The sequence below is a fragment of the Pyrgilauda ruficollis genome, unplaced genomic scaffold (assembly GCF_017590135.1).
Source record: "Pyrgilauda ruficollis isolate IOZ18807 unplaced genomic scaffold, ASM1759013v1 scaffold55, whole genome shotgun sequence".
NCBI classification, from domain to species: domain Eukaryota; kingdom Metazoa; phylum Chordata; class Aves; order Passeriformes; family Passeridae; genus Pyrgilauda; species Pyrgilauda ruficollis.
The window spans coordinates 6,319,635-6,333,728 of NW_024527155.1; the positions used below are offsets into that span (position 1 = coordinate 6,319,635).

General features: G+C 43.0%; 1 protein-coding gene across 3 annotated transcripts in view; it reads left to right on the forward strand.

The window, feature by feature from the left end:
* MOB2 (MOB kinase activator 2) overlaps positions 1–13,276 on the forward strand; it is a 109,597-nt gene extending 96,321 nt beyond the window's left edge. For all 3 annotated transcript variants that reach the window (XM_041481151.1, XM_041481150.1, XM_041481149.1), the window contains exons 2-5: positions 2,950–3,110; positions 4,319–4,412; positions 10,518–10,642; positions 11,952–13,276. In XM_041481151.1, coding sequence (XP_041337085.1) covers positions 2,950–3,110; positions 4,319–4,412; positions 10,518–10,642; positions 11,952–12,262 — 691 coding nt within the window. In that variant the 3' untranslated portion in view covers positions 12,263–13,276. The remainder of the gene's footprint in view (positions 1–2,949; positions 3,111–4,318; positions 4,413–10,517; positions 10,643–11,951) is intronic.
* Positions 13,277–14,094: the final 818 nt, after the last annotated feature.

Here is a 14,094-nt window from a genome sequence, read left to right on the forward strand (position 1 = left end):
TTAATTTGAATAAGTCACTAGAACCTAAGTTCTGCCTAATTGGAGAGGGATACCTGGCCCAGTTCAAAATGACATTTTTAAGGCTAGATTTTTTTTTTAGTTTGTACTTAAAGTACTGGGGCCGTGTAGTGTCCCAGCTGCACTGCGTGCAGGTAATGGAAATGTGCTGGTGTAAACAATTTCTGTGGTCTTGCTGTGGTCTCAGAAGCTGCAAAAGGTTAAGAAGATGTTTGTGCTACACGTGGCAATTTGACATTCAGGTTTCAGTGGTGTGAATAAATCCTTTGATAGCAGAGATTCTGGGTATTTTGCAAGTTCTGTGGTGATACCCAAGAAGTTCTTTTTAAACCAAGCCAAAGCTTTGGAAAGGGGCAGAGCATGGGATTTTTCAGGAAGCTTTTGTTTGAAGTGCTTCAGTTCCAGCACAAGGCAAGTGGAAAGACTTAGACAATCTATTTAAAAGACTCCAAGTGGCTGCGTGTACTGATCTAACAGAGAATTGACATTTATGTGAAAATGAGAGGACAATGTAGTTGTTTGCAGTAGCAAACTTGTGAAATATATTTAGTGTTGAATTTTTGTTTATTCTCTTGAAATAGGGAAGAGATGCTGCAGTGAGGATGAGGTACACCCCACCCATTCCCATGTGATGGAAGGCTTGCCTCAGTCTCGTGTGTCTTGCTTCCTTCTGTGGTTTCCCTCCACAGCCTGAATCTGACAGACTGTCTTTGACCTCTTTGTCTCTCTTCCCTCCTCCTCCTCCTTACAGAAGACTGCTCTTAGCTGATGTGGCACAGCCCTAACCTGGGGCCCTTGGTTTAATTATCATGAACTACAGCAAAGACAGAATCTCTATCCAAACTACTTCTCACTGATAACTTTTTTCCCCAGTTGTGGTTGATGTGGTTTGTCAAACCAGTCTCAGAAGCTGAGGGTATTTTCTGCATGACTGTTACTAGAATTATAATTTAACTTAAAAAAAAAAAAAAAAACAATCAATTTATCCTTGAATGCCTGCCTTCTGGCTCCCTCCCTCCCTCCCCAGCCTAACTAAACCCAGAAACCACTAAATGTAGCAAATGCAAGGGTTTGAAGACAGAAATAGTCTGACAACCAGGAACTGTTATCTAACCAAGTAACCCCTCTGTATTAAGAGCCTTGCACCGAGGAACAACTGATTCTCATGTCCTAAAACATCCCCTTGTGGAGCAGCTATGACAATTAGTCCTTTACTTTATTTTCATTCTGTATTTGTATTCTTTAGAAAGATGTTCTATGTTGTGTTATTTAAAAAATATGTCACAGGCATCCCCTCTTAAACCATGAAGCCCACCTTTCTCATTAACATAGGAAAAAAGGTGTGACCATCTGCTCCCTGCCAGACACCTGCTGCAGTGCTTTCTGCACATCTCTGTAAATACATCCTGAGGCTGTAAGGGTATATTGTGCTGCTGTCACCAAGTTTTCCTTGGTTTTCCTTCATGCTGGCCTTTCTGACGTCCCTCTAGTCTTAATTTACTGTTTAGAGAGACATGTGACACAAGTTTAAGACAGTGAGCACTGGCAGTGCTGGTGACCAAAGTTAAAGTGCTGCTTTCCTGCGGAAGGCACATCTCGGTCTCTCCCTGCTCCAGAAGGGATTATGTGGATTATTAATCTTTCTGAAGATGGGTTTAATAAACAGATCAGTAAAGAGCCCATGAAGAGAGAAAACGGAGTGATCGTATTTCCTTTAAGAAGAGCACTGAGACTTCAAACACCATTCCAGGAAAGATGTGTATCATATCCTCACAACAAAAATTAAGCCTGCATGTGTCTCAGACAGGAACACAGTTGGAAGATTATTTAAGTGTGTTAAGAGCCAAAGTGTGAGGTCTGTTTCCTTTGGATGAGATCTCAATGGGTTTTGACAGCAAACTTTATGCAGTCATCTGCAAAGGTGGGCTTGTCTTGGCTTTACAGATCCTTAAAAATCATTTCAAGGAAAACAGCCTGACATTAAAAAAGAGCTGGCATCTCTTCCTTGTTTTTATATTCTAATGGACAGCAAGTATTGTCCTATGATTGTGCCTCACCATTATTAAATAGATCTTCCATCTCTGCTTAGGTGGATTTTTTAACTGTAGGAACACATGGATGTTTGACCACGTAGCCTAAAAGACCAAAGTGCTTGACCCACTGTCCTTCCTACTGAATCCCTGGTCCAGGATTGGGTTGAGAGCCTATTTAAAAAACAAGAGAGAGGAGCAGTACAGTCTAGTGATTACAGCAAACACTTTACAGATGGGAGATGAAAAGTCACAATATGCCATGGAGATAAGCATTTTTTATGGAATGTGATTTCTGTGCTTTTCTAAATCCAAATGGAAGGTTATTTCATAAATGCACTACATTTCCAAGGGTTTCCAGAAAAACATGAACTCAGCTTGTTCTGTCCCAGGTAACCCTAGAACTGAGAAAACAGGTATTTTTGTGGTTATCACTGCTTTTAGCTGGAGTCACACATGTTCACTTAAGAAGGCTTCTGATGGGGCTAGAGAGCAAGGAATGCTGTAGGCTTTGAATGAGCAGCACCAGCTTTTCCAGCTATCTTTTGCAGCAGCCAGGTTTGCTGTTTCCCAGACTCCTGTTCTGCAGGTGACCAGGAACTGTGTGATGCAGCAGGTTGTTGGTCCTCATTTGGCTCCTTCAGGCACAGAGCTGTCCTGCTGTCACCACTGTTCGCAGGCCTGAGGAGAGACCAGTGCTCTCCCAGGAGTTTGCAATCTCATCTGGCCAAAGGGCAGGAGGGATGGAGCAGCAAAATGAAGCTGCTGGGAAGGGAATGCAGGAGGAGCAGTGCAAAGGCAAATACAGGAGTTCAGACGAACCAGCTGCTTTCAGGTTTCTGTAGCTGTTCAACAGTAGAACTAACCCCACTTCTTTTTTTTTTTTTTTAATCTTTTGCAGGAAGTCCAAGGGAAAGCCAAATGGTAAGAAGCCAGCACCAGAAGAGAAGAAACTTTACCTAGAGCCAGAATACACAAAATCCAGAATTACCGACTTCGAATTTAAGGAACTAGTGATGTTACCACGGGAAATAGACCTCAACGAGTGGCTTGCCAGCAACAGTGAGTATTATGTTCGTACAATTCTGAGCTTGCTGCCCATCCTCAAGAGGCCATTCATTCACTCTTTTTGCTGTTTCCAGTGCTTAGAAAAACACTTAGTGACTATTTATGCTTACTGTGTAATGCATGTCATTATACCTTGAGTGGTAATTAAGCTGTCTCACGCACAGCCCAGCTGTGCTCAGCAGCATGAAAGCCTTGATGCATTTCCTCCTTCCAGCCCCCTCCCTGTGGCACTGAGGGCACTGCAGTTTTGGATGCTCTTTGCAGAACCATCAAAATGCCCGTTGACTGCTTGCTAAACTGGCTGGTTCTGCATGTTTCTGACTCCAGCTACTGATCTTCCAGAAGCATTGTAAAAAAGGAGTTTCTAAAGACTTATATGTAAAGCAACTTACGCCTAAAGCCAGAAGTTGTGAAGTATTTTGGTCAGATTTTTTTCCTCCCCACTCCTTCCAAATTTTGGTGGAATTACTGTGGATTTCAACAGCAGACAGGCTGAAATTCAGAGATGTGACCAGCTACTGTGACTGAATGCTGTACCTGTGCGCTTCAGCCCTGATTTGCTGTACTTTCCTGGGCTACTCCTGCCTGTCCTCACCTGCATCTATGGCCCACTCTTGTTTATGTTTTCAACAGTGTGTGGTAGTAGCAAGAAACTACTTTAAACTGCACACTGGGAAAGTTTATAGAGACTCATTAAGAAAAGTGAGGTGCCCCGTGAGAAGTATTAAGAAGCTAAATTATCTCAGGAGATTTTTAAAAAGTGGAAGTGTACTAGGTTTCATGCTGGTTGTTTTTACAGGGAGACGTGTTTTGAAAACTAATAGTGCTGTTTTCTAGCCACTGTGGATTTTAAGTCTGAGTTCAAAAGAATGTAGCAAATTGTTTGCCTTCAGCTTATAGGAGAGTATTCTGCTGTAAAGGTGAGGCTGATGACGGAGACACTTTCCAGTCTTGCTGCTTTGTGAGTAATAAGAGCAAATGCATCATGGTGCTTTCATGTTAAATCAAAACAAGAGCTTTCATTCTGTGTACCTCTTTGTTTTGCAGTTCATCATTAGGCTCATTTAGCTAAATCATGTTTAAATTTGTATGCAAGCTGAAGACTGAGGTTGTTTCACTTGCTGTATTTAAATAATTGTCTGGAGGATAACCAGTTTGAAAGTATTTTACTTCTGAATTTCTTTCCTTCATTTATTTTTCAGCAACAACTTTCTTTCATCACATCAACTTACAGTATAGTACAATCTCAGAATTCTGTACAGGAGAGTCATGTCAGACCATGGCAGTGTGCAATACGTAAGTCAGTATTTTCATTTATTACATGTGCAAGGTTTCCATGTCTTCAGAGTCTCCTGGGGGAGGATATTGGTACTGGATGGCACCGGGCAAGTGTTTTACAGCAGGTCTCTACTTGTTGAGAATGCGTCAGCTGTGCATCCTGTTCTCTTCTTCAGCAGGGAAGTGTGGTGGAAATCTTTTTTTGTGGAGGACTAGAAGGATGAGAATCTCTGAGTGCTCTAAGCTGGCTTTATAAGGTCAGATCAGAGGGGCAGATGACCATTTGTGTGCCTGGGGGAGAGGGAAAGGAGGGTGTTAAGGAACCTTCCTTGTCTGACCATGCAGGAACCACTATGGCAGTCAGTCGTGAGCTGGGACCAGGGCCCCTTCACAGCTACACACCCCACACTCCCTCAGACAAGCTTTTCTTACTGGCTTGATCCAGATTTTCCATAGCAGAGTCCCAGGTATCCAGATCCTCAAAATTCACTTGGTACAGTAACTAAATAACCTCCTAACAGCTCAATCCAGTGCCTCCAATTGGGGCCCCAAACAAAGCCCCAAACTCTCATGGCTGAAAAAGCCTCGGGGTTGGGGTTGTCAGCTCCTGCTGTCTCTCTTGAGTGTCACCTGGCTGAGCCACAGGTCCCCATGTCCTTTGTTGTGCCCCTGCCACGCAGAGCTCAGCCCTGAAGTACCTGCACAGTGTGCTCCTGAGCTAGGGCAGGGCAGGACTGTCCGTTCTGGTTACAGTGCTGGGGTTCCAGGGACAGCAGGGCAGGAGAGGTGAGTTGTGAAAACCTCAGAGAGTGCTTCTGAGAGCTGGAATGCTGACACAGCTCCAGGCTGCTGGTGGATAACCTCTAGCCTGACATGAGCCACAGGCTCTCTCTGCCTGAGCCCCTGGGCACAGAGGACACAAGTGGCAGCTTTGCAAGAGTAAGGAAAACTTTTTGGTTTGGCATTTTTCTGCCTCTAGAACTTTGAAGACTTTAACACTGACTAGCAGTTAGTTCTGAGAGGAAGCTTTGTAGTGTTACTGGACAGTGGGAATATAAAAAAAGTTAAAATAAACTTCTGCTCCTGATGAGCACAGTCCAGTCAGGTATGAATATGCCTGTTGTGTTTTGGGTTTTTCCCTCCAACATGTGTTGATAGTCCTTTTCTTCCCTCCTCTTGCATTTCCTGGGATTAATTTACTTGAGATGGATTTTAAAAGAGACAGCTGAGCAGTAAGTCATAGTACATCAAACAACGTCCCAGGGAATGTATGCAACAGAACCTCTATATTGTATCTCTGGCAGTCATTACATAATTCTTTGAAGGAAAGCCTTGCTTAATGCACTGGCCTATCTTGTAGACTTGAAATGAATATCAGGGGCTTTCTTTGAGAGCACTTAAAAACATGCAAAGTGTATGGAGGGTATTTTTGCATGTAGAAGGTGGAATGGTAACTGTCAGAGAGTTAAATGCCATGCTAGAGACTTTGAAACCAAGCTGGAAGAGAAAGTAATAAATCTCTGCTGGACCCAGATTTTATCAAACAGAGACAGCCTGTCTCCAAATAAGAAATGGTGAGCAGTAAGATGAGTATTTTGTTGATTCTTGTTCCCAAGCATGCTCATGTTTAAATTCCTGATGTAGCACTGGCAGTCCCAAGCACAGAGTTCAACTGTTTATCCACTTGGCTGGTGGGAAATAGTGGCTAAAAGGAGGTGGTGATTGGGAACCTGCATTAGTGTTGCTCCATTCTGCTCTAGTGAGCCTTTAACAAGAGTTCTCTGTAAGCACCTTGTGCTGCAGAATAAAGAGAGGAAGTTGCCTGTAGGCAACTGCAGCTGTAGCCTGTATTTTTAGTGGTAGGGACTGATAGCAGAATGTTCCTATCCTTTGTTTTGGAAAACTGAAAAATTGTGCTGTTTGGGAATAACAGGAAGCATGTCTACACTTGGGTGAAGCACTTGAAATGTCTTGTGTGTAGCTAAATCATAACAACCTCAGTACCTTCCTGTACTTGGGGGCAGGTGGCTGATTCACATTTGCAAACTGGAGGCTGCTTGCTTCTAGCAAGTGTGTGGGTCTGTGAAAAAGCCACCAAGGTGAGATCAGCTGCCTACACACCTCAGCACAGTTCAGCTTTGTGGGCCCCTTTCATAATTGTGTTCTCCAGATCCTGATCTTTTTGTTCTGCCTTTCCTAGCTCTGGTAAGCTGACGATGTGCTTGTTGTGTTGGAGAAGCACCAGTTGCTGTGGCTTGTTGTGCCTTGGACCTGTCTCCAGTGTATAGAGACACCTCAACGCTGGTGTCAGTTCCTGATTAACCTGATGGACACTGCAGGCTTAGCCTTCTGTGGCCATGATCTGTTTGCTGCTCTCCTTTGGAATAAAATACCATCTGGCTTTATAAGATTGCCATAGAATTGCAGTACCTTGGAGTTGAAGTGCAGTTTGCCATTGTTTCCCACGCCGATTTCTTGGGTAGTTCCATATGAAAGTGCATTCTGTTCCACTTTTATATTTTCCCTGCTGAGTTCTTTATGATACATTTTGGATCACACCATTCTGGTCATGCCTAAGAAGGGCTTTTTTATTTATGGCTGAGATGTTCAAGTAACTACTGAGAACTGGTTGCTTGTCAAGTTACTTGACATTCAAATTGCACTGCAAGTACCCAGTCCTAAATTTAAAGTATTTGCTGGCACAATAAGCACTGGTTGAAGTTAAATATTTGAGGTAAGGTTTTAACACCAGAGAGAAGCTGCAGCCAAGTGACAAACTGCAGACAGATGCAGCTTTCAGCCCTCTGTCAGATACATGAGATAGCACAGCCATCTGCACACAGCAAGGAGGAGAATTTCTGCTTACGGTCACTAGGAGACATCTGACCAAAACTTAGTCTCAGTGTAGAACAGATGGAAGCATTTGCTGGCAAGGTGGGATAATGCCAAGAGAAATACCATAGAGTGGCCAGTTATCCTCAGACTTTAATGAGGGTGAATGAATACAACATTGGGAATTACTTAATTTTGCTCATTAATGTGTTTATCACTTGTTGTAAAGCAGGTACTATATTTTAACACAGTATTTACTGTTAAAATTTAGTATGCTTTATAGCTTATTATTACACAAACCAGCTTTAAAGCACCCTGAGCTATAAACTGGTTTTCTAGCTGACATTTAGGTAAAACTCCTCAGTGCTGCAGTGAGTATAATAAATAAGAACCTATGTAAGTGCTGTACATAAAAGGATAAGTCTACAAAACTCCTGAGGCAGAAATGAATGCAAACTTTCAGGAAGCTCACCTTCCAAAATGTTTTTGTCCAGTGAAATCCCTTAATTGGTAACTCTTATCACTCTTTTTTTCTAATCTTAGTCTCCTTTCTCATGTTTACCTTGCCCTTAATGTCTCTGCATAGGGAGGGGATTTCCTCCTAGAGTGCTTAATTCAAATTTGTAAGTTTTACATTTTCCTACATTTAGGTTCCCTCAGCTATATGATTTTACATGATGCCTCCTTTCTCTTCTCTGCCATCCAAACACTGCTTAGCCCCTGTGAAACCATCAAAGCTATTCCAGCTGCTCACAAGCAGTATATTCCTGCCTCTGGCTTCCTATCCTTCTTTCTTCATGTTGCCTGTTTTTTGGTATTTCTACCAGGACTGTCTCTCCTTCCTTTCCAGGCAAAATAATTTCCACTGTATATGCTTTTCCCTTTTTCCAAAAGCCTTTCCTGTATATTGGTGTAACTCCTGTTCTGTCTTGGATTCTGTGTCATCAACACCAGCCCAGAATGTTTTAGAGGAAAAGGGATAAAGTACATACATATATTAAGATGCAGTATTGTGATTTCACATGTGTTATGCTTCATTATTTGCATCACAGGCTCTTCTCTGGTAAACCCATAGTAATTTCTCCCTGGGATTTAGAACAGAGCTGCCGATTCCTCATACTCTCCATACTGGGGAGATTTAAATCTGCAATTTTTGAAAAGTGCCCTTAAGTCTCATCCTCTTGTCCTTTCTGCTTCCCATCCATTCCCTAATATGGGACTGTGCTGTCACAGCGCCAGTGGTGGAATGCAATTAGGCTTCTGTGCCCAAGTGAGCCCTTCCATGGCCCCAGACTGCTCCTATCCTGCTCATGGAGATAACTGCAGCGTGGGTGGAGGCCATGTACCAGGTGCGAGATGTTCATGGCACGTCAGGGGCTCACTCCTCTCTTCCCCTGGGAGCTGTGAAATCTGTTCAACAGCACCTGAAACATGAGGAAAACACATTACTCTAATCAACAGGACAGTCCTTGTAGTTATCCCCTTACTGTTAATGATTCTTCAGTTTAATTCCAATTTTGCATAATAATTTGCTAATTTTCAAGGAAAGGCAGAAAGGCTAGGCAGTGGGATGCTAGAGCAGATTTATTCACTTACATGAGAATATAAGTGAACTTGCACAGTTGCCAAATTGTTTCTTTTGACTAAAACCCAATTATCAACACTCAGTTTTGCACCTAAGGGCAGCTCTAAACTGTGCTTCCTGTCTTGCAGTTGAGGATTCCTGGAGCACGAGAGAGCTGGTGGCGTAGAACGGTGCAGCATGCCTCTGCTCCTGGTGACAAGCACTGTCTTAAGACCCAAAATAAGGCTGAATTGCCTGGGTCTGTCTCTCACTGCAGGAGTTGGCAAACAAGGTTGTGTTGGTGCACTGCATTGTGTAATTCCTTAGAGGTGGATTGTACAAAGGAAGTGAGCAGTGGTGAAGAGCACAGTCTGTGCCTAAGGGCCCAAGTGCTGGGTTTGATGCCTGACATAGCTCTGAAAAGAACTTTTGACTCCTGCTGTTTTCACCCACTCACCTTTTTACGAAATTTTGCAGTCAATCCTTGTCTCTCTAGTAAAGGACAGAGTGTCCAAATACTACATAGTGAAAAGGAGCTGAAAGAAAAATTCTAAAACCTTAATGTTTGCAGAGCTACTTTGCAGTTGCCTTTCCTCTCCTAACTTGAACTCCTCTACTTATTTCTGCAGCTTCCTCTTGTTTTCATACGGCTTGGGGTGTGAACAGTGTCATTGGGGAAGGCCAGTACAACAGATTTCTTATCAGCCCTATCATGATCTAGGACTGTGTCTTGAGCTTAGCCTTTTGAAGAAAGTTCATAAACTGGAACTCAAGGCTTGTCTAATGTGACATAGGAATAAAAACTTAAAAAGTGTTTTCCTGAATTCTTTATCTGTAAAACATTTTGTACTGCCGAATCAAGTGGGTAGCTGGTCTTGGTAACAGTTAGAGATGCTTTAATTAACCATGACTTTTTTTTAAAAAAAGGAACAAACATTTAGTTGTTTTGTAGCCTTCAGATTGTCTGTCAGCTGACGGATGGCTGCAGTTAATCAAAATTATTATGCCTAACTGATTGAATTATGGTTGCTTTTGAAGGGCTAGTATCTCCTGTTAAGATCCAACAGGAATATTCACTGGTGGCAGAATCACGTGTAAATTCAGGTGTTTGGGGGAGTCTGTAACTGTAACATAAGGAACAGAGTTCAAACACATACTGGTATGGATGTGCAGAAGGGGCCTGAAAACTTCCCCCTGGTTGCATTTTGGAAGAGGATTTGGAGCACCTGAAATCACTGCCAGTGCTGGAGAGCCCCAGGCTGGAAAGGTGGTGTTCTGGAGCCACCGTCTGACTGTTTCACAGTATTGCACTACAGAACTTGTTTATGCTCTCTGATGTTAAGCATCAGAAGTTTACCAGTTTGTCACTGTGCAGTGTTGTTGCCCCTTAAATATAGCTCAGTAATGCCTTCCTGTACAGTTCTACAGACTGTATGTAAACCTGTCATGGATATTCTCACTCTCTCAGCAGAGCTCCTCCCCTTGCAGTCTTGTCAGCAGGGCTTTCTGTGCTTGGTACTGCCACCTGCACTCAGGGACAGACAGAAACAGGGAGACAAAATCAGGGACAGGGAGACAAAATCAGCCAACACAAGCTCAAGTTCTTCCATGCAGAAAGAAGTGAATCTCTTCTGTAGCAGCTGTTTTATATTACTTGGACACAGCCCCTTGGAGGAGTAGCTGAGGAGCAGAGTGTGATGTGGTGACACTGTCCCTTCTCTCCACAGACAGTACTACTGGTATGATGAGCGGGGAAAGAAGATCAAGTGCACTGCTCCTCAGTACGTTGACTTCGTCATGAGCTCGGTGCAGAAACTAGTGACAGATGAGGACGTCTTTCCAACAAAATACGGTATGGCCGCTGCCTGGGCTCTTTGGGGCTGCCATCAGTCAAGTGAAAGCTGGCACTCGTGTGTGAATACCAGACAGATTTCTCACTTTTGTTTGATGGGTTTTAGTTTGGCTTTTTAAAATATAGTTTTCTTTCTTTGCATGTTTCTTTTGTAGTTTTGATTGTTAGGGTTTCTTTTTTTAAGGAAGATTATAACTTTGGTTGATTCTTGCAGTAAAAGAAGACTTACCCTCTTGGTGTGTGAACTGGGGTGAAAGTCTCACAAACCTGACCCCTTGGCCTGTATCTCATCATCTGTACCCCTTTTTCTTCAGGCATTTTGAGATGATCTAGCCTGGATTTATAGAGGATAAAATTCTGAAAACAGTCAGCATTTATGTGTTCAATACAGTCTGCTGATAGCAAACTTCAACCTTTGTGTGGCTTTCCTATTTCCATTAGAGCCTCGATGCATTAAGAAATGTGGGTAATAAATTGGATTGCAGCAATGCGGCTTGCGTTCTTTGCCAAGGCCCTGCATTCTCTCAGAATGTTTGCAGTCTCCTTTCTCATACAAAGATTAAATAAGAATGTGATTTTTAGAGCTGAAAAGCAATAGCAAAGTAATTTTAACTCAAATTTGTATCCTAACAAGATTGCTACATGCAGTGCCTTTGGTTAAGGGGAAGAAAATAGAAACTTGAAACTATTGTAGGTGGGCTTAATCAGAACTAAAAGCAGCTAGCTTCAGGAGCCACTTCAAGAGGTAATTGGGAAACTAGAACATTACAATATAGGACATTACAGTACAGAAAGCATTAGGCTAGCAGCCTTTGCTTACAAGCAGTTTGATCTGGAAGGAGGTAGTTTCTTTCCCCTTTGATAGAATTTCAGCATGTTCAAGAGAACATGTTATATAAAGTTATGTACAAACTGCCATACACCACCAAGGCCCATGTGGCTTGGCTTCCGTTTTAGGATCTCTGAATTAGTGTTCCAGGGGAAAACCCACTCCTGGACAAAATAGATAAGGATATAGAAGAACCTCTCATTTTTACAACTAGTAACAAAAAAGGTAGTGGCTTTAGAGAACAACTACGCTTGCTGCCTGATTTTTGAGCCCTTAAGGTTTAAAATTTAACTTGAAATGAAAATGCATAATACTGCCTTAGCCTTGTCCCCCATATTCCTGTCAAAAGAGGGTGATGTGCCACAGGGCCCTCAGGTTGTTTGCTGTGTAAGTTGGGCTGGTTGCTCTTACCCAGCTGCTGCTGTGGGGCTGACAGTGAGGAGCTGGTGCTATCATGGTGTTTCTTCATCTTCCTTTCAGGCAAGGAATTCCCAAACTCATTCGAGTCCCTAGTGAAGAAGATCTGCAAGTACCTGTTCCATGTGCTGGCCCATATCTACTCCTCACACTTTAAGGAGACTTTGGCACTGGAGCTGCACGGACATTTAAACACACTCTACACACACTTTATCCTATTCATCAGGGAGTTCAACCTCGTGGACCCTAAAGAGACCACCATCATGGATGACCTCACGGAGGTCCTCTGCAGCAGCAGCGGGAGCAGCAGTAACGGGAGCGGCAACGGGAGCAGCAACAGCGCAGGAGCACAGAACCACGTGAAAGAGAGATGAGCCCTCCTCCTGGACCCACACTAACATTACAAACAGTATAATCTATTGTGTGTATGTGTATGTATATGTTCAGATATACATACCGGCATATACAGTGATGAAAGCTGACCGCAGAGATGCTGCCACGCAGGACGCGCAGTCGTACGGGGCTGTACGGAGCTTTGGGTTCATGCGCCAGCCGGCGAGAAGTTGCACCAATTTTATTTTATTTTCTGTCCACTCCTCCTTTTACCTATTCAGATGGATGATGAGTGCTGTTTTTAGAGAAGAGCCAAGCTTGAGAGTGGGGCCACTCTTGGTTTTTTGTTTTTTGGTTTTTTTTCTCCTTTTGTTTGGTTGGTTGGTTTTCTATTTTTCTTTCTTTGGTCTTGAGTGCAAGCCCTTTGGTCTTTCTAGGATGGTGGTCCTGCCATTTAAAAAGTATCTATTATATTATAAGAAGTAACTTTTACTTTGAAGTGGCTTAAAATGCAGGTTTGTTTGGGGGATTTTTTGGTGGGATGGGGGTGGTTTTTTGGTTTGGTTTTACATAGACTGCCCCTTACCCTGCCAAAAGCTCCCCTACTGAGTGCATCTTGCCCTTTGTTAGCTTGGAATGGGAAGAAACTCCTGGCTTGACTAGAGTAGCAACTAGGGGCTTGCTACATGTTGAAAGTGGGCAAGATTCTCCAGTTGTCCCATCTACTCGGTCACAAGGTGTGAACGTGCAAGAGGATCCACAAACCTTTCTGCTTATTGCTCCTACAACATATATACTCTTTTCTCTGCTCCCCTGCCTCTTCTTTTCCCAGGCACACCTGCACAGGTAACAGGAGTAGGATCACTGCAGTCCAGAACCATGTGCAAGAGTCACCACCATTTGCTTTCCCTTGAACAGAGGCCCGGGGAAGGGGGAGAAGGGTATACTGAGTCAGTCACCGCCTGTGCTAGAAAGATGGCTGTTGGCATAAAATTATATTGTTGGCTTATTTTAGTTCATCTGTTCTATGATAATAAAAACAAATCTATCAGCCACAAGGTTTGTTTTCATGTGTGCAGCGTCAGAAGTCACCAGGCCCCCACCCCTAGAGCCTCCCTTCCACCACTGAATGCTGCTGGCTGCCAGCTTTATAAATAATGGGTTGTTTTCCACCCTGTGATCTTATAAGGAATTCCTTGCTTTTCCAGTAGGCCTAGGAACAGCCTCCCCAAGAAATACAAAGACAAGCACTGCTTGGAGAGGAGCAGGTTTCCTGTTTGTGCAGGTATCCATTCTGGTAATGCAGTGGGTTCCTGGATAACTTGAAGCCAATACTGTACCACAGCATCTCTGGATACAGTATTATATCAGTACTGTATCTGGACATTGATATTCCTTTCTTTCCTTCAAGTTTCCACTGAATTCTTGCAGTCATTGTTTCCAGTTGGGGAAATGCCAGATTTTGCTTGTATTTGTTTTCTGTCAAAGCTGTGACAATTGTTTACTACTGGTTTTGGTCATTACCTGAGGCCTGTGAATGATTAATAACTGACCTAGCATAAATCTGAGAAGGTTTTCTAGAATGAAGTTCGTACCTGTAGTAAAAGACAGTAGGAAGAGAAAAGGAAGGTAGAACAAGTGCAAAGAAAAAAACAAAGGAAAAGCACAACCAAGGGGTGAAATAAAAAAAAAAAAAAAAAAAAAAAAAAAAAAAAAAAAAAAAAAAAACCACCCCTAGAGCCTCCCTTCCACCACTGAATGCTGCTGGCTGCCAGCTTTATAAATAATGGGTTGTTTTCCACCCTGTGTTCTTACATTTATAAGGAATTCCTTGCTTTTCCAGTAGGCCTAGGAACAGCCTCCCCAAGAAATA